The sequence below is a fragment of the Ursus maritimus genome, unplaced genomic scaffold, assembly GCF_017311325.1.
Source record: "Ursus maritimus isolate PB19 unplaced genomic scaffold, ASM1731132v1 scaffold_6, whole genome shotgun sequence".
Taxonomy (NCBI): domain Eukaryota; kingdom Metazoa; phylum Chordata; class Mammalia; order Carnivora; family Ursidae; genus Ursus; species Ursus maritimus.
In genome coordinates this window covers 55,782,852-55,803,088 of record NW_024426774.1, presented here as the reverse complement: position 1 = coordinate 55,803,088, position 20,237 = coordinate 55,782,852, and the positions used below count along the sequence as shown (strand labels likewise).

Genomic DNA, 20,237 nt, shown 5'->3' with positions numbered 1-20,237 from the left:
ATTTTCCCAATGGGCTTGCCTCTGGCTGGCTGCGTCAAGGTCATTGCTCCTCTGACCGTGGTCTGCTCTGACTAGCTCTCCCTTTCCAAGCTCTGGAAATCACTCCTTTAGGGCCAAAGGGTGTCAACCACTCTGCAGCTTCTCACTCCTACTTCCTAGACTGTGGGACCCATGGGTTTCCACTACACCCCAGCTGCCCTTTGTAAATAGTCTCTTTGAAAAGAAACTCTCCTCAAATTATCCTAATTTAACTGTGCCATCTGCTTCCTGTTGGGACCCTAACTAGAAAAAAATCTATCAAAATTCATATTGCATAGCAACACTTAAAGTCTAAAAAATCCATTTTCGCAGACGAACTCACATCACAAAACTCACTCTCAAATCATTTGCCCCACAATATTATCATCCAAAGTAGTTCAACAACTACTGTACTGTACCGGGTCCATGCTATGTTCAGAAAAGACAGGGTTGGTGCTTCTGGTCTCCTCCAGTGCATCTCTGCCCTTCCCTTTCAGGCTCTCTTACTGGTAATCTCGCCCAGTGGAAGGAACATGGATCGAATTAGTTCCAATATCTTCATGAAATCAGTCTACTGTATTTCCAGGAATACATGCATTTTAAAAGAGAAATCCAGGATAAAAATAGAAGCTCTAAAGGTAGACATTTCAGACTTTGACACCAGGGTAGGAAAAGGATTTTGACCTCATCTATTCTGACCAAGAGGAGGCCTAGTTTTCTTCTATCTTTGTTCTAACATGTGTCACCTGGAGCCGAAATTTAAAGTCCCTGCTTCAGATTCTATGCAGCTGTTCCAAGACTTTTTGGTATATCCGTTTTTCAAAATTCATAGCCTATATCAAGGAGAGCCTCGTTTTCAGTACTGAAAGTATAAGAAATACCTAAAGATTGTTGGTAATTGTTTCATAGTGTGCCTGAAAAATCATTCATGTTGCCTCTTTTTTTACATCTTGCCTCTGCTCAGCCCTGCCTCTTCAGCCATACTTAAAATGAAAGAAATCAAGTCAACAACGTTCAGCAATCAGGGACCCTGAAATAGCAGGCAGCCGGCAGCAGGTTAAGCTCACAGCAACACACATGCAATCATTCAAATTTCGTACCTGGCAAATAAGGCTAACAATTTATACTTTGATGTGACTTGATTATTTGAAAAAACTGCTTTTCTGTGCCATAAATATAGATGCCAGTTCTGTCTTGCAGCCACATTAATCTTATGATTCCCTTACAAAGAAACTAGTAGAATGATTTCTTGTAAATGGTAAAATAGAAAGGTATCTACTAGTACTTGTGAAGTTAAAAAAATATTGTCTTCCTTCTTTTCCCCTCTGATTAAAATTAGCTGGTTTCAGTCCATAAATATTTACTGAGTGTTTACCATGTGCCAGACACTGTTTACTGCAAAAAATAACAGTACCAAAGAAGGCAAACCAAGTCCCTGTCCATGGTGGTTGCATTCCAAGTGAGAGGGAGATAGGTAATAAACATGTAAATAAACAAATAGATACAATTTCAGGAACTAAGTGCTATGAAGAAGACTATATACGGTTTATGGCAGAGGGAACCTCAGGTATGATGTGGTTACTTGGTGATATCCGAGTTGGTGATACCCGAGTTGAGACAGGAAGCCCCAAAGGGGGCAGCAGTGTGACCTTGGCGGAAGGAGCTCTGCTAGCAAAGAAATAGTAAGTGCAAAGATCTGGGGTAGAAATGAACCTGGTGTGGGATGCCTGGGTGGCTCAGTCGGTTGAGCGTCTGCCTTCAACTCAGGTCATGATCTCAGGGTTCTGGGATCGAGCCGCACGTTGGGCTCCCTGCTCAGTAGGGAGTCTGCTTCTCCCTCTCCCTTTGCCCCTCCACCTCCACTCAGGCTCTCTTTGTCTCTCTCTCTCTCTCAAATGAATATATAAGATCTTCTTTTTTTTTTTTTTTAAAGATTTTATTTATTTGACAGAGATAGAGACAGCCAGCGAGAGAGGGAACACAAGCAGGGGGAGTGGGAGAGGAAGAAGCAGGCTCATAGCGGAAGAGCCTGATGTGGGGCTCGATCCCATAACACCGGGATCACGCCCTGAGCCAAAGGCAGACGCTCAACCACTGTGCCACCCAGGCGCCCCTGAATATATAAGATCTTAAAAAAAAAAAAAAAAAGACATGAACCTGGTGTATTTGAGGGAAGAAAGATGGGCAGTGGGGCTGGAGCAGAGTAAGAGGGACAGCTTGGAAGGGGATGAGGAGATGCGGCCGAAGAGGGAGGCCCAGCCAGGTCGAAGACTGATGGGAAACTTATGGAGGATTTAAAGCAGGAAAGCTGGGAAGTGATATAACCTAACTGATATTTTAAAAAGATAAATCTGCTGCTTTGTGGAGAATGGATCGAAGGAGGTTAAACATAGAAGTGGGGAGACAATGGCCGGGAGGAGACAACTGCAGGCACTGGTGGCTTGGCCTAGGATTTCAGCAAAGAGGACATACTGGCCCATACAGTGCTTCTGTGAAAATGAGAAAGTCTCCCCTTCCCTTTAGTGGCCCGAAATACCAGGTGGATTAAACGTGGGGTGTGGAGGAGAGAGGAAGCCAGATGAATGACTCAGGTTTGCACCTGCATAATTGGGGTGGACGGTGGTGGAATCACTAGTTCGGCTTTGTTCACGTTCGCTTAGAACACCATGAAGTGGGGGTACCCGTTTCCCAACACGCACACTTAGTGGCATTTATCACACTGACAAAGTCAAGTAGTTTGGCTATGGAGGGAAGTTACCACTTCCACCAGCACCGGAAACCTTATGCTGATGTCATGGAAATAGCATTTGTGAGATATCCAACCAACTTATGTTGCCTTCCCAGTAAACCCTTGTCCCCATGGCTCCCCCACCCATTGAGTCAATGGCATGCATTGAGTCACAGAGAGAGAGAAAAAAACAAAACAGCTAAGAATGGGTAAGTCATCATTTAGCTTTGAGTTTCAAAGTAGGATTTTAAAAAATTCATGGCAAGACAATAGTTTGAAATCAAGTGCTTTTGACTAACAAAAGCCTGACTGTATCGAAAGAAAAAAAATGTAATTATATATACCAATGAGGCAGAGCTTGGAGAACTGCCCCTGAGCAGTTTGTAGATAGTGCCAGGAAGAACACAGGATATGACGTTAGAGTCATTTTCCTACGAGAGGAAAGAAAGATAAAGTTTAAGCAGCAGGCAGGAAGTTGGAAGATTAGAGGGTATAAGCACAGGGTTGCCCCAGGTGAGTGGTTGGGGTGTCCTAAAGCCGAAGACGTGTGTGCCCCGCTTTCCATTTGGAACCAGGCCAACTACATAGAAGTGGAAATGCTCTGGTTAGGCAACAAGAGGCCTTGTGATCATGCTTCCAGTTCCTAGGGGCCTGTTGTGTTTTCCCTAGGAGAGAATGGCGAAGGCTAACAGCATGAATGGGCTGGAGGAGGCCTGGCTTTGGGCCAAGAAGGTTCGAGGGTCTTTACGCCCAAGGGCTGAGGCAGGGACTGTGGCTGTCCGTAGCTGGAATCAATGCAGGCCCAAAGCCTGGAGAGAACAATCCTCATCAACGGAAGCTGGGAAGGCCTGGATGTTGGCAGACAGACCTTCCCTGCACCTTTCCTATAGCTTCCCTTCTACGTGGGAAGGGGAGACAGAAGCCTGGGATGAAGGACAAACCCTGAGGAAGGACTGAGTCGTTTGCCAAGGGGAACTGTTTTAGACCTAAAGGGACTGAGCTATCCTTAATCAGCAACATTAAGTGCTTTCCACCTACACCAGGAATGGGGGCTTTTTAGCAAGAAGTCATTAGAGACAATAAAGTGTTGTGTTTTGTTGGTATATCTGATTTTTAGGGCATACATTTCAAGATTGCTACGTTAGGAAGGTCTGTATCTTTTTACAGAATGAGGAGAGTTCAGCTTGATGTACCTCAGCCCGTAATGGGGAGAGGGAGAGAAAGGAAAGGAGAGGGTAAGGGTTGACTGCCAGCATTGGTTGCCTCCAGGGAAGGTAACTGGGGGACAGAGGAGGGAGGAGGACATATATTTTTTTTTACTGTATATTTTTTGTGCCTTTTGCATTTGTACCAAGCATAAGCATTAACTTTCAAAAAATAAAATGGGAAAAAGAAAAGTTTCTGAAATGAAAAATAAAAATGCATGGGCATCTGGCTGGCTTAGTTGGTAGAGCATGCGACTCTTGATCTCAGAGTTGTGAGTTTGAGCCCCACGTTGGGTGTAGACATTACTAAAAAAAAAGAATAAATAAAAAAAATGCAGATGCACAGAATCTGATAGTGAATGCTTGACAATTGACATACGAAGTATTTTTTGTCTTGCCAGGAATCTTCTCCGTGCCCCTTGTGGTTATTCCTTTCATTTGCACTGATGCTGGTCTTGTAAGCTGTCCATCTAGCCTCTCTAGCTTGCCTATGCCATCCGTGCTTTGTACTCCAAACACACACCATACACCCAGGAGGCAAGCCATCACTTCTAAAGGGGAAGACAGTCCTACTTACCCTGTCTTGCCTGCCATCCTGGATCGAGGCATGGAAAGGATTGATGAAGGGTATTTGTCCTCATGCTAGACATTTCTATCCCTTTGGCATCAAATAGCAGTGTGGAAGTAGTAGAAAGAATTTGGGCACTGGAGTCATACTCACCAGGACTGAGCCCTGCCAGCCTCAGTTTCTTGGGTGAGTCTTGAGTTTCTTCTTCCACACAGTAGAGTTAATACAAACCTCATTGGGCTATCCTAACACAATGCCAGAACCATTCTGATTACTCCCAACCCCCAGTCCAAGAGAACGGAGATGAATTTTTGAAAGATCCTGCATCTGACCAGACTCTGCATACCTCTTCTTCCTACTCCCATTCTGTTGCACCTACTTCGATAAACCCTATTAGTATCTCCCATGGTCTGGGCTCAAGCCTTTAATTTAAAATGTAACTGGGCACAGGGCCACCTATAATAAAGTCTCTTTGTCAGTGTCCTTTGCAACTAGATGTTCCATGTTCTATGGCCAACAGATTTAAGTATCAGTAGCATATGGGCTTCTCCTGATCCTTCCTTCTTCCTGCTGACTGGAACGCAAACAAAAAGGATGGAATTGAAGAAACTGCTGGACCAGGATGTGGAAGTCAGATCCTGAGAATAGTAAAACTAGGAGCTAGAAAGAACCTTGGTTCTTGACACCTTGGTGTGCTATTCTAGCCTTATTAATCTACCTGGATTTTTATATAAAAGAGTAATCAACCTCTTTCATGTTCACTCTTATTTGGGCTTTTCTATCACTTGCAACCTAATCTAACGAATATGACAAAGTTGGATCATTCTAACTTCTTCCCCATACCAATCCTGGGGGCTCTAAATGCTGGTGATCAAATTACATGACTAAGCAGATCATGGCCAATACCTAGTACCTTCTCTAACCTCACCTGGGCCCTCAGTGCTGCTTAGCAGTGTGTCTAATTCTCTCCAGTAGCCACTTCAAATCTCCTTTGTGCTCTTCAAACTTTTCTCTCTTCCTTCTCCTGTTTCCCTCTCAGCAGTTGACCTCTCCTTATTTCAGAGGGAAAATACAAAAACCCATTAGATAGGAACTTCCCCCCTCAATCACCCACCTCCAAGATTACTCATATCCACACCCATTATTTTTTCCTTTCTTCCAGTTACAGTGAGACTAGCTTCTGAAGGCTAACTCCTCCCTGTGCTAAGGGAGTCTCTTCCATCCTACTCAGGGACTACCCTCCTACTGTCCATTATCTTCCTCCCTTATTCCACTGGCTCCTTCCTTTCAGTTTCAAGCATCCTCAAGTAGTTCTCATCTGCAAAATGAACACACAAAAACTTTCCTTCAGCCTTACATCCCTGTCCAGTTTTCTCTTCTTCCCTGCTTCCCTTTCCTCCCTCTTCCCTCTCTAACTCCCTTCCTTCATTTCTCTCCCTCTCCCTTTCCATCTCCTCCCCTCCACAGCCAAACTACTTGACTTTCCCAGGTCTCTACCTCTTCATCCCTCAGGATCTTCTCAAACCTCCAGAACATGGTTTTTGCTCCCCACCACTCTATGAAAATGCTGTTGTCAAGGTCACCAACACCTTCCTTGTAGCCAAATCAATGGATATTTCTCAGTCCCCGACTTGTTTTGCTCCTTAGTAATGTGACTCTGTAGACTACCCCTCCTTAATGCATTCCCTTCCCTTGGCTTCCACATCATTCATCTCTTCTGGTTTTGTCTCTTTTTCTAATGACATCTCTTTCTCAGTCTTCATTATGGGTTTTTTTTTTTTTCCTCTACCCCGTAAATGTTAATCTTCCTGTCTGTCTAGGTCACGGCTTCCTGGGAAGTTTCATTCACTTGTAGGACCTCAGGCTGGTGATCCCCAAATCTTCATTACTATCTCTAAGTTGGATCTCATTTTGGGGCATCAGAGTCATACATTCAACAAGCAACAGAGCAGCATCATGGCTATCTTATAGTGATCTCAAATTACCTTCGCCTCCCCCCCCCCCCAGACCTGCTCTTCTGTTATTCCAATTTGGTAAATGAACAACCATCTGTCTAACTGCCCAAGACAGTCATGGGTCCTCTTCAATCAATCATAAAGTCTTGCCAAGTTTACTCTTAAATGTGTTAAATATGTTTCAGATCCATCCACTTCTCTCCATTCTCACTGTTACTTCCCTCATGCCGTTCCCCATCATCTCTCTCTTGGGCTATTCTAAAACCTTAGCTCTGTTTCCAGTCTTGTACACGCATTCTCTACAGTACAGCCGAGTGATTTTTCAAAAGTGCAGATCTGCCCTTGCCATTCCCTGATTCCCTATGGCCATTATGATAAAGCTTAATATCACGGCTTTCTTACAAAAGCTGTCTGATATGTCTCCAGCCTGTGTCTTTGGCCTCTTCTCTTACCATTTCCCTCCTTTTGTTCTCCACTTGGCCACATTCAACTTCAGTTCCTCAAATACGTGCTACTCTCTATTGGTGCTGAGCCTCTGAACAGCCTCTGTTCCTTCTGCTGGGAATCCTATTCTCACTGCCCTCACCTGCCACCTTCCATCATCCTTGGCTACCTCCCCCTTCTTTCAGGTTCCTGACTGTTATCACTTCCATCTAGCACCTTCTCTGACCTCCCAGGTTTCGATCAGTACCCCTCTTAGGTGCTCTCTGCAAACCACAAAGACTGAGATCTTATTTCTGTCCTAGCACTTACACTTTGTAATTGTTTATGTATCCATTTCCTTTTACTAGATTTTCGGCATTGTGAGGGTTGGGACCATATCTATTTTACTTATCTTTATATCCCCAGTGTTTCTTGCTTACTAGCTGCTCTATATATTTGTAGTGAATATCATGAACCCAAAGTAGGTATCCGGTATTCAGTACATGTGTCCCTTTCTCAGTGGCTAAACTCATCCGACTCATTAGGCAATTAAGAGATATTCAGTGAAACAACTCTCATGGTGAGTGAAAAGAAAGTATCCCTCTCTTTAGACATTTTTATTTAATGTTTTTTTTGAAATTACTAAGTTTAAGTTAAATTGTAATGCTCATTCAGAGAAAAAGATCAAATTAAAATCAGCTCTTGCTTTCCAATTAAGCTGTCAACAGGCTTCCTTCTTTGAGGTTTCCCCAGGAGTCCCACAGAATAAGGAGAGAGAAAAGGTGCATCTTAACTGTCAGCAAAGACCCTTATTACTTTTCTACTCCACTCAGGAGTGGAGTTCCTCTCTCCTATCTTGTGATCTCAAGTTGCTAGAAAATTAAAAATAGCTCTTCATCATTCATGAAGGATGAAGGGTCCACTTCTGCTCAAATATTCAATGAATATTTAACTGAATGCTGATTATATGCAAGACACCCTCTTATTTATCACAATCTCAGGTTTTATGAAGGATCAAACTTCTGTCTCCTGCAAGTATTTTATTCTCTCGCAGACCTCCCTTCAAGAGGGGGGTACTGACTCTATTATCAAAGGCCCTCTGGCCTTCAAGAAGCAGAATGAAATCAGAGAAATAGTTTCAGTCACAGTCTAAATCACATTGCAGACTTAAGACACCAAAAAGAATTTTGCTCTGAGCTGCTTTTCTAATCATACTGATCACGACGTATTGCTCTACTTACATGCTCTGATCCAGTCACTCCAGATGGTCCCTAACTTACAACGGTTTCCCTTAACAATTTTTTGACTCCATGCTAGTTCAAAAGTGATATGCATTCAACAGAAACTGTACTTCGAATTTTAAGTTTGGATCTTATTCCAGGCTATCGATGGATACTTTGATCTCTTGTGACGCTGGGCGGCGGCATCCCAGGCAGCCACACAATCAGGAGAGTAAACAACCAATATACTTACAACCGTTCTGTACCCATACAACCATTCGCTTTTTCACTTTCAGTACAGTTTTCAATAAATTACATGAGATATTCAAGACTTGATTATAAAATAGGCTTTGTTTTACTGTACTGAACTGTAGGCTCACGTAAGCGTTCTGAGCACATTTAAGGTAGGCTAGGCTAAGCTGTGATGTTCAGTAGTAGTCAATGCATTTTCAACTTAAGACATTTTCAATTTATGATGGGTTTATTGGAATGCAACCCCATCATAAATTGAGGAAGATCTGTATATATTAGCCGCTGATACATGTTTGCTGGTCATAAAATAGTTTTCTCCATGAGAAGATACTTGGTTCAGAAAGGATCAGAAATTTTAGAGTTATTAAAAACCAATTCCACACTCTCCAACTTCACTTAGAGAACTGATCTCCCGGAATTCTCCAAAAACATGGCATTACTTTGTTGGCACCCATATAAGTTGAGTTTGCTTAGACACAGCATCAGAAAACAGAAAGCAAATGCTGGCATTTCAGAAATGCTGTGTTAGCTGGAAATAAAGAGTACAAACAAGCAAATGAAAGAGGACCTTAAAAGTCATGGAGTGTTTGCCAGCCAGGAAGATGATGTCACTGCATAAGATTCCATTTTGTTTAATTATACCTAGTTCTCCAAATAAAGGCTTCTATCACCTTTCCACATAAAGAGAAACTGTGGAAAAGCAAAGTCACAAAATAGATTTTCTGGACATGTTCTTGCTCGTTTGTGTGTAAATCTTCTCTAGTGAATGCTGGGTCCTGTGGTTACAGGTGTACTTACAAATCAGACCAAGGGTATTTCAGAATCCAGAAGGTTGACTGGTAGCTCAAAGTGTCAGCCATTATGGGCATAAATCAAATTAATGTAATATTCTCAGTAAAAATTTAAACTACTACATGTCCTGCCCATTCTTTCATTCATGTCTCTCCCATTTTGTAGTATATTTCATGGGTGAGCAGGCTTAATTCATCATAATGAAGAAATACATAAAAAGGTTAAGATCAACTGCCTATTCAAATTCCCATCACAACCAAACATTTTTGCAGATCAAAAAGATATTCAAACCAGTGTCACAGATCAGCATATAACTAAATTGCAATACAGGCTAACAGGGACAATTCCTTGGAATCTGTTCGGGGATTTCAAATGTTGCCTCACTGCACTGAACTCTGTCCCCTCAAACTAGATAGACCCTTTCAGAAGTGTTTCAGCTATGAATAATTTGGAATATCCTTTTCGTTAGCCATTGAATGACTTAAAAAATACTTAAACTGAAGATAATTTCAGAATTTCTTGAAGATTCTCTGGTTCTGTTATATTTCAAAGAGGCCACTTCAACTGAAGTTTTATTAGTCTGGGACCATCTGTTCTGACAAGTCTAATTCCGCACAAAGGACCAGCACCAAAGTCTTAAGGGACTAACATGAAGTAGACTGAGTATTAACTCGTTGATGCCAGCGAGCTGGACTATCTTGTTCCCATAGGTTAGCAGGTAATGAGATTCTTAACCACAGTGGAGCCAAGGAGCTAAACATAAAAGTGTGTTGCAAAATTACAGGAAACTCTGGCTTCAATATAACCGGATCCTCTCTAAAGGGGGACCGCTTATCTCAGTATTTTCAAACTCCCCTCACTCAGTCTCTAGTTTATTTACAGCGAATAACTGCTCATTGTTACCTACTCTGATAAAAGAACATCTAAGGACCGGTATCTGGGGCCAGACTGGATTAAGGCTTGGACTCATGCCTTGTCTGAAGAATTTCTCGTGTTTGTGAAATTCCACCCAGGCATTTTCAATGGTCCTTTTGTATTTAAAGAGGAATTAAAACACTTTGGTAAATAAATATGGCCATATTTGAAGTCAGTAGTAATAATGAAACCATAAAAGCACTTTCAAACAAACTCTTGATTGTAGCCTCTCAACCTTTTAAATTCCTACAGCACATGACAAAGCGGTGAACATTCTTTTAGTGCTTGCCTGCGAAAGGCCATGTCTCAAGAGGACTATCTTTGACTTTCGTTTCATCACATCACAGGTATCACTTCATAGTTATATTTGTTATCTCTGCAACAAGACACCAACTTTGCATAGTACACCTCTTTCACGAATTCCTGCCATAGCTGAGTTCTTTGAATAAAATCAATCAAAAATATAACTAACATTTGCATTCATGCAGTGTGACTAATATAGAAATTACACTAACAAACTTGTTAGAATTTACACACTCAAGTGAACACTGTTTCTTTCAAAAAGTCATCTTGAGAAGCTATACTTATTCCAAACTTGGAAGCAGCTGCTTGGTGGGTGTGTGTGTGAGACAGAGACAGAGGGACAGAGAGCTCCAAGAAACTGCCAATCTCTTGATGTTATGGTTCCTTCCTTTAATTTCCACACCTGGACATGTGGGTAATTACTATGGTTTCTCATGGGGGATGCACAATAAATTCTCAAATACCCCACCCCATCCCCAGCCCCTGTTTACACTCAACTCTGGAAGTAATTACTTTAGGGATACTAACATGTTACTAAGACCCCCTGTTATCATGTTACTAAGATCCTAACAGGTTACTAAGAATTCCTCCCCTTACCCGTTATAACCTGCACCTGAGCCCATCCCTGCTTTGGGGGCTCTTACCTGCTGTAGCTCTTTGATAGCCATTTTGTGGGAAATCCCTTCTTTTGTCCTTGTACAGCGAGGTGCTACTGTCAGCTACTGTCTCTCTACCTAGGGATCTCTCCCTCATGATTCAAGCTTTGGACAACTTTATGGGCACTTAGGGTTTAGGTTACTGTTTTTTTGTTTAAAGTCCGTCTTTTGGTCTTCCTAAATTTTTTTTCTTTCTCTCTTCTATTTTTTTAAAAATCTTATTTATTTATTTGAGAAAGGGTGAAAGTGAGAACAGAGGGAGAGGGAGAAGCAGACTCGCCGCGGAGCGGAGAGCCCAATGTGGAACTTGATCCCAGGACCCTGAGATCATGACCTGAGTGGAAAGTGGAGGCTTAACTGACTGAGCTACCCAGGCGCCCTAGGCTACTATTATTATTCAATTATATCGTGGATTAAAGAAGGTTTTGTGTTGCTTGGCAATATAGTAATTTTAACGTTTTGATGAGACACTACAATCACCATTTCAAATAACTCATCTTCCAAAGGTCATTTGACAAAGAAGCCAATTGAAAGTGAGGAGTCGCTGAACAAGCTGCATTCCCTCAGAGGTGTGGTGTCCAAAACAATTGTGCTAACTTCACAATAAACAGAAAAAGTGACAGAAGAGCCTTGTCATTGAGTGAGCACTCCCGTTAGCTGAATGATTTCATGCAGAGTACCAAAGGGCTATTAGTGAAACTACTGCACGAAGCTTTGATTCTCACTTCCTCCTCTTCTCTTTCCTTTCCAAACTAGGCAGCCTTTTGGATGAAAGAATTCTGAAGCAGATCATCCCCTACAATTGGAAGTTATCGTTTATAACACGACAGTTGATGTTTTGACTCTTGGCACTTATAATTTAAAAATAGAAACTATTAAAGTGCAACATAGCTATCTTGGCTTCAACAAACAAAACTTGGGAATTTAACTGAATCTTGGTGACCTAAGTCCCTGAATTAAGTGGACATAAGAAACAGAGGTTCTAGTACTAGATTTATCAGTCAGTAGCCACTTTGCCTGACTAGGCTTTGGTTTCTCAACTGTAACTTGATTGCCAGGATCCCTTCTAGTTTCATAGTCTGTATTTTTAGTAATAGTTACACAGTAATATGATATTGTGGAACTTCAGGAAATTCTAAGGTGGACAGAGCTTAATTTTGCCTTTTAATCTTGGATTGCTTTTTGTGTCTTTCCTACCAATGACAGGCACTCAAGTCTGGATGACATACTTTTGGGCTGTAATCGATATTCTTTCTCTCTTCTCCAGGACAATCCTTTTTGTTTTTTTCTGGCATCATCTCTGGGTTTCTGCTTGTTGCCCAGTCACCTACTTATTGTCACTTTTTGTGATGTCTCCACGTTTTCCGTTTTTATCTTTTCAGCCAATAAAAGCCATTTTCTGATCAAACAGCTTCTGTAACCTTCATTTTCGGACTGTTTTTGTTAGTGCTCCTCCTTGGACACTGTTTTGGTGGCTTAATGGTTCAGAGCTCTAACAGTTTCCTATAATGATCTAAGAAATAGTCTTTGAGCATCTACTATGTGCCAGGCATCATGATAGCTCATCAACGTGGGAAATTCCTTCAGTGTGTTCTATCATTAAAGTGGGGAAGGAGCAGACGGGACACCAAAATCTCAGGCAACAAAAGCAAAAATAAACAAGTGGTACTATATCAAACAAAAATGCTTTTGCACAGCAAAGCAAAAAATTAACAGAATGAAAAGGCAACCTGTGGAATGGGAGAATTCATTTGCAAACCATATCTGATAAGGGCTTAATTTCCAACATACATAAGAAACTCATATGATTCAATAGTAAAAAAAACACAAAAAACAACTAATAAGTTGTTTAAAAATGAATAGCTATTTCTCTTAAGAAGATATACAAATGGCCAACAAGTATATGAAAAATGCTCAATGTCACTAATCATCAGGGAAATGCAAATCAAACCCGCAGGGAGATGTCATTTCACATCTGTCAGGTTGGCTTTTTTTTCCCCCCAAGATGTTTTATTCACTTGAGAGAGATACAGGAGCAAGAGCACAGCAGGGGGGAGGGGCAGAGGGAGAGGGAGAGGCAGACTCCCAGCTGAGCAGGGAGCCCAATGCAGGGCTCCATCCCAGGACCCCGAGATCATGACCCGAGCCCAAGGCAGATGTTTAATCGACTGAGCCACCCAGGTGCTCCAGTCAGGTTGGCTAGTTTCAAAAAACAAAAGACAACAAAGCGCCGGCAAAGGTGTAGAGAAATTGGAGCCCTTGCACACGGCTGGTGGGAATGCAAAATGGTGCAGCCACTATGGAACATACGAAATTTAAAAGGAAGTTCCTCAAGAAATTAAAAATATAACTACCATTTGATCCAGCAATCCCATTTCTGGGTATTTACCCAAGAGAATTGAAATCAGGGTCTTGAAGAGATATTAGCACTCTCAGTTCACTGCAGCACTATTCACAAGAGCCAAGATGTGGAAACCACCTACAAGTCCAACAGGTGAATAAAGAAAATATGGTATATACATTCTCTGGAATACAAGTTAGCCTTAAAAAAGGAAATTTTGCAATATGAACCTTAAGGACATGATGTTAAGTGAAATAAGCCAGTCACAGAAAGACAAACCTGCATGAATCTACCTATACGAAAGAATGGCACTATTTCCTGGATGTGAGTTTCTCTGGTTGCAGGACTAGAAACGAGCATGAGCTTCCGCATGGGTGAATTTGCTGCTACCTTCTAAGTAGCTGCTGGGATCTTGTAACGGATCGTGCTCCCCTTACTGAATAACCTGCTAAACACCTTTGTGCTAAACTGATTTGTGACTTAAATTTAGCACGTTTATAGGTCTTCATTAAATCCATTCATGTACCCACCCCACTTCTGCTTCTATCTTGCTTTGTTATAATACCAAACTTTTTTATGTTTTAATCTTATTATAATTTTGGTTGGCTGCCTTAAATCTTTTTTTAAAGTTATGAAATAGACTTCGAATCCCACTCAATAAAAAAGGGGGAAGGAGCAAACACGGTGGCTGCGTACACAGGCCTGGGGCAAGACTTCCAAGGTTCAAATTCCACCTCCTGTAGCGTGAGCCACGTGAACCTTGGGCCAGCTGGGGAAGCCGTACCTGGTTTTTGTCGTGAAATGGAGACAAGAATTCTTACCTCACGGAGCTGTTTTCAGCTTTAAATAATATACTTAAAATTGTGCGTACATAACAAATAGTCATATGTTAGCTGTGAGGGATTTATTTTATGCTACGGTTTAACTTTAATATACATCGCTGAGTATACAATCTAATGTCAACCTAAACAGACCAGCATTCCCATCATATCATGTAACAGAATGTTTGGGCATGATACTTTACAACAATTACTAGGAAAACTCTGATCTTATTTACTCCATTTTCTGCTGACAGTATTATCAAATACAGGCATATTTCTTTAAGTGAAGCTGGGTATTGAAATCTGGACTTACAGGTTCAAGATTTCTTTGTTTTCCGTAAACATTTGAATATTCAAAAGATTTTTAAAAATAAAACGCAACTTGTGCTTTGTCACTGCCAGAATTTGAAGCTGCAAAATATTGATTCAAAGGACTTTTTTTTTTTTTTTTTTTTTAAGGCAAGAGCTACAGAAAAAGATGTACATGAAAAGAAGGGAGAAAAACTATCAGAATGCACTGGTTAAAGGAAGTTACTGTAGTTGAAAACAGAGAACTTCATTTCCTCAGAGAGCAGCCAAAGCAAAGAGAGAAACATGAGAGGTGTCTGAACTCTCTATTTAATGACAGGAAGTTTGCCATTAATCAGGAGAAACACTTCTTGTTTCTAAGCTAACAGAGTGTGTATGGAGAACTTTATTCATGATGGTTAAGAACTTTGCCAGCAGCTTAAAAAACAAGCGGAGACAGCTTACCTTTGGCAAGTACCTCGTAATAGGGGAGTCTCAATCTGATGTCCAAGGCTACGTCCCTGATTCCACAAGCAGTGCGCCCTCCTCCCCATCTTTTCTTCTCATGATCTCCACTTTAAATAGCAATTCTATTCTTCCAGTTGCTCAGGCTAATTGAGCCAAGTCATTCTTGACTCCTCTCCTTTTACGCCCTATTATCTCATCTGCCAGCAACTATTGTCAGCTCTCCTTCAAACATATCCAGATTCTGGTCACTTTTCAAACCAGCTCCACCGCCACCACTTTGATCCATGCCGTCATCATTTCCTTCCAGGGTAATGCAATGGTCTAACTGGTCTCCCCATTATCACTCCAGTCTATTGGCATCCATAAAAACATAAGTCGGATCATGTCACTTCCCTGCTCAAAATCCTCCTAGAGCCCCCATCTCACTCAGGATAAAAGCCAAGGCTCAGGAGGCACTCCGTGATATGTTTCGTCCTTTTTCCTCTTTGGCCTTACCTAGTACTCCTCCCTTTCATACTACACAGCCACACTGCCGTTTTGCCATTACCGAAATATTCCAACCACACTTTTACTTCAAGACTCTTGCGACTGCTATTCTCTCTGCCTAAATGCTCTTCTCCTAAGTGTGGCTTTCCCTCGCCCTCCTCTTTAACATTGCAAACATTCCACACGCATCACCCGTGACACTTTGTATCTCCCTTTCCTGCTTTATTTGAACCTGCAGCACTGTTCACTATCTACCCATCATGCTGTACCTTTTACTTTTCTTACTTCTATCTTCCCCACTAAAATATAAGCCCCATGAAAGCAGGGATTTTTTTCCCATTAAATCACCCAGTGTGGCTTGCTGTATAGCAGATATTCAAATACCTGTTGCAAGACTGTGTAGATAAAATTTGAGGGCATGGTCTTAAAGTATACTTATTTCTGAAAGTGGGAGTGGGAGACAGAATAATATAGTTCACTAAGCAGTATTTTGGTGATCTGATTTGCTACAGGGTTAATGCTTGGAACATATATATGAAAGAATGGATCATAGATCTCTTAGCCAGTGGTCCTCTAAAGTGGGATAGCATAAGAAGACCCATCAGGATAAGGGGCCCCAGTGTTTAAATTTATATGATAAATATAATTCTAACAAATGGATGGATTTCCACTGGTGCCCTCACTCACTCAGTCTATGTGTCAGAAGATCATGCATCACCCATGGTTCTCGAGGTATCCTGAGGGAAGAGTAGAGTAGGGGTACTCATGTTAGATGTAATTATATATTTATTTACATTATTAAATATTCCTTTCCTATTTTATATGTACCAGAATATTTTTAAAATGGTAGAAGTAAGCAATTACAGCTTCAAGAAGATAGCCTGGTAAGACTCCTCCTCTTGGATATTTACCCGGTCTCACTTCATGACCCTAACGTGTTAGATGAAGGGAAATTCCCTATACAAATTAAGGAACATTTAGATGGTAAGATCATACTGATAAAAGAGTTAAGCTGTAAAGATGATCTTTCTTTCGAGTATATTTGGGAGAACTAATGACAACTTTTTCTCCTTGGCCAGAATATTGATATTCCCTTAATACAACTGAGTGATTAAAAGTGTTTCATTAGGCATCTGCAAAATGACAGAACCAATATTCAAAATGCTTGAACAGAAAAACACCTAATGATTTAAATTACCTGAGTTTTCAAAACTTGAATTTGACAGAAAATGAACCCGACTTTTCATGGGTGGGAGCAGGGGGGAAATGAGGCACTCTGGGAAGACCATGAACCCTTCACGGTCACTGAAGCACTGCTTCAGCGTTCTACTATCCCAATCTTGCAGAGAGCCAACTCCCTAGCTGGACTTAACTAAAGCTTTAATTATTCAACCACTAAACAAAGTTCCATTATTAATAAGTAAGAGATGCTTTCCCAAGAGAACCAGAGATTTATAGTGTTACATTAAACACAAATTCTTCATCTATTTCAAGTGAACATTTTTGAAGTGGGGGTAGATTTGTGCACAAGTGTTCATTTCTGGTTTCCCATTCTCAGTTATGCAAAAACGAACTCACAGAGACAAATTCAAGTATCTATTTTGAAAAGTATTTACTTAGTTTGAATAAATTAATTGCAAATAAAAATTAACTACAATATATAGCCTGAATAGAAATGACTAGAACAAATACAACACAGGACTTGATTTCCTTGCATTAGTCACAAAGCATGTGACTATCTAGAAAACTTCAAAATCAATTATATTTCTTTGAAAAGGGGGTAACAGCAGTTACTGATACATCACAACTAGTAAACTTATAATACAAGTTTCCTGACATGCATTTCCTGAGTGAACCCAAATGATCATTTTTAAAAACAAGGAAATTTTGACAAGTTGAATTAAAGTAAATAGTTCATGGCTTCTAAGCAACAGGTTTTGTTTCTGTTTTTTTTTTAAGCCAAAAGAAAATGCAGAACAGCATAGTAATAGTTATAAATTAAAGCTATACTACCACATATGAAAATTTGCTAGAGTCAATTATTACACAACTTTCGAACTAAAGGAAAACAAATCAAAAGATTAAAAAAAAAAAGATTCTGTCTAATCTAAAAGTGTACTGATTTCTACAAGTGTCACAAAGGGTTTGATGTAGTGTAACTGTCTATACTTCCCTTGTGGAGCATTAAAAAAAAGGGGACAGGAGGGAGTGAAGAAACATTTTCTTGCTTCTTTAAGCAAAGAACTTATTGGAATTAGAGAATAAACATACCATGCAAGTATGTTCCTCTACTCGCTGTCACTGGTGCTCCTCTGCAACCAAACATTTCCTTGAGTCACACGGTGGCAACTCTCCTTAGGATTCAAAGCCCACAATTTAAGGCTGGTCTGCTAGGTTAAAAAAAAAGGGGGCACTATTGTCATTGAACCCTTTGCATCTCTCTACATTTATAATGCCTGGATAAGACCACACACAGACTAATCAATTAAATAATTCTTCTTCTAAAAGCAAACCAAGTCACTCTCCTCCTTGTTAATTTATGCTTTTCCTCATGAAAATGATTTTTTCTAGAAACAGTGAACAGATGAACCACAGTTTATATCTAAAAAATAAACTTGCCAAATGTTGCTGGTACTAAAAACAGATTAGTTATCATGGGAGAAAAATAGATAATCTAGATTAAATTGCATATTCAAAGGAGCATATAAAATGTTTCTTAGCATTAAGTTTTTGTTATATACTACACTTGAGAGAAACATTAAGAAAAAAACTTTCCTGATTATATTCAATGTGGTTAAAAACAAACAGCTCTTACACAATAATAATTAATATGAATTTGGTTTTACAAAGTATTTTAATTTACCAAATTCCATATTTAGAAGGGGGTGGGGAGAGAGGCTCTCTTGTCCTTTCTAAGCTTGCAAATCCTTGAGCTATGCTCGCTAAACTACCATTCACACCGAGAGTGTGACACCATCGTTACCACGCTACTCTATCAAGAACATTCTAAGATATTTTCTATAATAAAGATAAATAGAAAAAAGTTAATATACATGTTGCTGTATTTTACAATGTTTGCAACAAACTGTAAACTAACATAGTTTGAACCAACAGTACCCTCAGTTATATAAAACAATTTTTCAACACTGAGGATGGGTGATTCAAAAACACTAAAAGGAAGGCAACAAATTAGACTGTGTCTTTTTATCCTCAAAATATATTTTCAAAACTCAGAATTCAGAAGTCTGGTTCTTCCAGAAATTATTTTTCATGAATTTCCCAGATTTTTTGATCAGAAATTGTTACTATTTATTATAAATGTTTAAAAAAATTCTTCATCTTAATGCAAATGACCAGAGCAGAGAAACTGTGACATGGACAACAGGTTGGAAAACCCAACTCACTTAGCTTATAAATTTATAATGTAGTCCTGGAGGACAACTGTTAGTCTAGAGGTCCTTGGAAAATAAGTCTGATGTAGCCTTGTTCACCAGCCAACTGATGTGCACAAAAGGGGCAGGCTGCATGAAAAGTATGAGTACCATGAGGAAGCGGGATCTGGGACCAATAGGCAGTTGTCTTTTCTGAACACACATGCCCACAGGGGCTGAACGCATGGGTTGGAGGGCCGGCGTCCACATAAAATCCAGCTTCACATCCAAGCCACAGAGGGACATAGGGCCCAACAGACCTACACATGGGACATTCACGATCTTTTCCATCACGTTCTTCTTTGTTTCCCCAGTTATGATAGCCATGCACATGGCCGCAGTTTAGATACACCCATGGTTGTTTTTCATCGACAACATCTTTCCTCTTCATACTAGGAAATGCTAGTGTGTTGAACCCTACAGGGCACTGAGGTCGTGCTGCATTGATTTCCTGTCTTAAAGCTTCTAAATGCTTCACCGTAGGAGTGTGGGAAAGGCCTTCTGCAGTACGCCACAGCAACGTTGCCCCGCAGAGGTCAATTAATGAGCCATCTTGTAACTGATTGGTTTCAATTTCCACCTAGAAGAAACAAGAATAAAAAAACACATTCACCACTGTGTTTTCAATTTTTACATGAGAGTTTTGGTCTTACATGCTCCTTACTCAAGAACAGAGATTTCCTATGATTGTTACTAAATATAAGAAAGTCTAATGGCAGTCATGAAAAATACAAGTTTAAAAATCAAGGATAAAATATTGAGTAGGAACGTATTTCTTTTCAGCCTTATACTGAAGACAATTTATGACTAAAACATCTGGCTACTCAGTAAGTCTAATATTTCCCATATATATCATAGTCAAAGAGATATAAATAGGAAGTACACAGTGCTATTTAATTTAGGAAAGCTTAGGTTTTAAAATATATTAACATAATATTAAAGAACAAATTTTTAAAGTGTCCTGATTGAAGCATTAAGATAGTACCCTCTAGTATATTTAGTGGTCCATGTTTTTGGTAGTCAGACTTAAGTACTCTGTGTCAGCAAGAGATCTGAGAGTCTTTGGAATTATATAATGTATTCAGTCCAACTCACCCAATGTGTTTACTGGAGCTAAATAAGAAGCTACATCTCAATACTTACCATTTTTCCTCTCTGCTGAGCTGATCTGGTTTCCCGCAGGCTGAATACATTTCCACACACTGATATTTCTCTCCATATTCCAGGCTTGGAGTCTTCTGTGAACCCATTTCGAGGATGCATAACAAGAACGCCATTAGTGGTCAAACCATCCATCTGCCCATCTGATGTCTTCCATTTGGCAGCCTTCTCCTAGTAGCAATAAGAATAGTGAGCTTCCAGTTCTT

At 40.3% G+C, this 20,237-nt stretch overlaps 1 protein-coding gene across 2 annotated transcripts in view; it reads right to left on the bottom strand.

Moving 5' to 3' along the window:
• Nucleotides 1-14,654: 14,654 nt before the first annotated feature.
• PELI1 (pellino E3 ubiquitin protein ligase 1) overlaps nt 14,655-20,237 on the bottom strand; it is a 60,928-nt gene continuing 55,345 nt past the window's right edge. The window contains exons 6-8 of one of the 2 annotated variants that reach the window (XR_005832953.1): nt 20,014-20,202; nt 17,711-19,450; nt 14,655-16,176 (exon numbers count right to left, since the gene is read on the bottom strand). Coding sequence is in view for 1 of the 2 variants with exons in the window: in XM_040623415.1 (XP_040479349.1) it covers nt 18,884-19,450; nt 20,014-20,202 (756 nt within the window). In the remaining variant the exon portion in view is untranslated. Of the gene's footprint in view, nt 16,177-17,034; nt 19,451-20,013; nt 20,203-20,237 lie in introns of those variants that run through there. The other variant, XM_040623415.1, reaches the window with a different exon arrangement.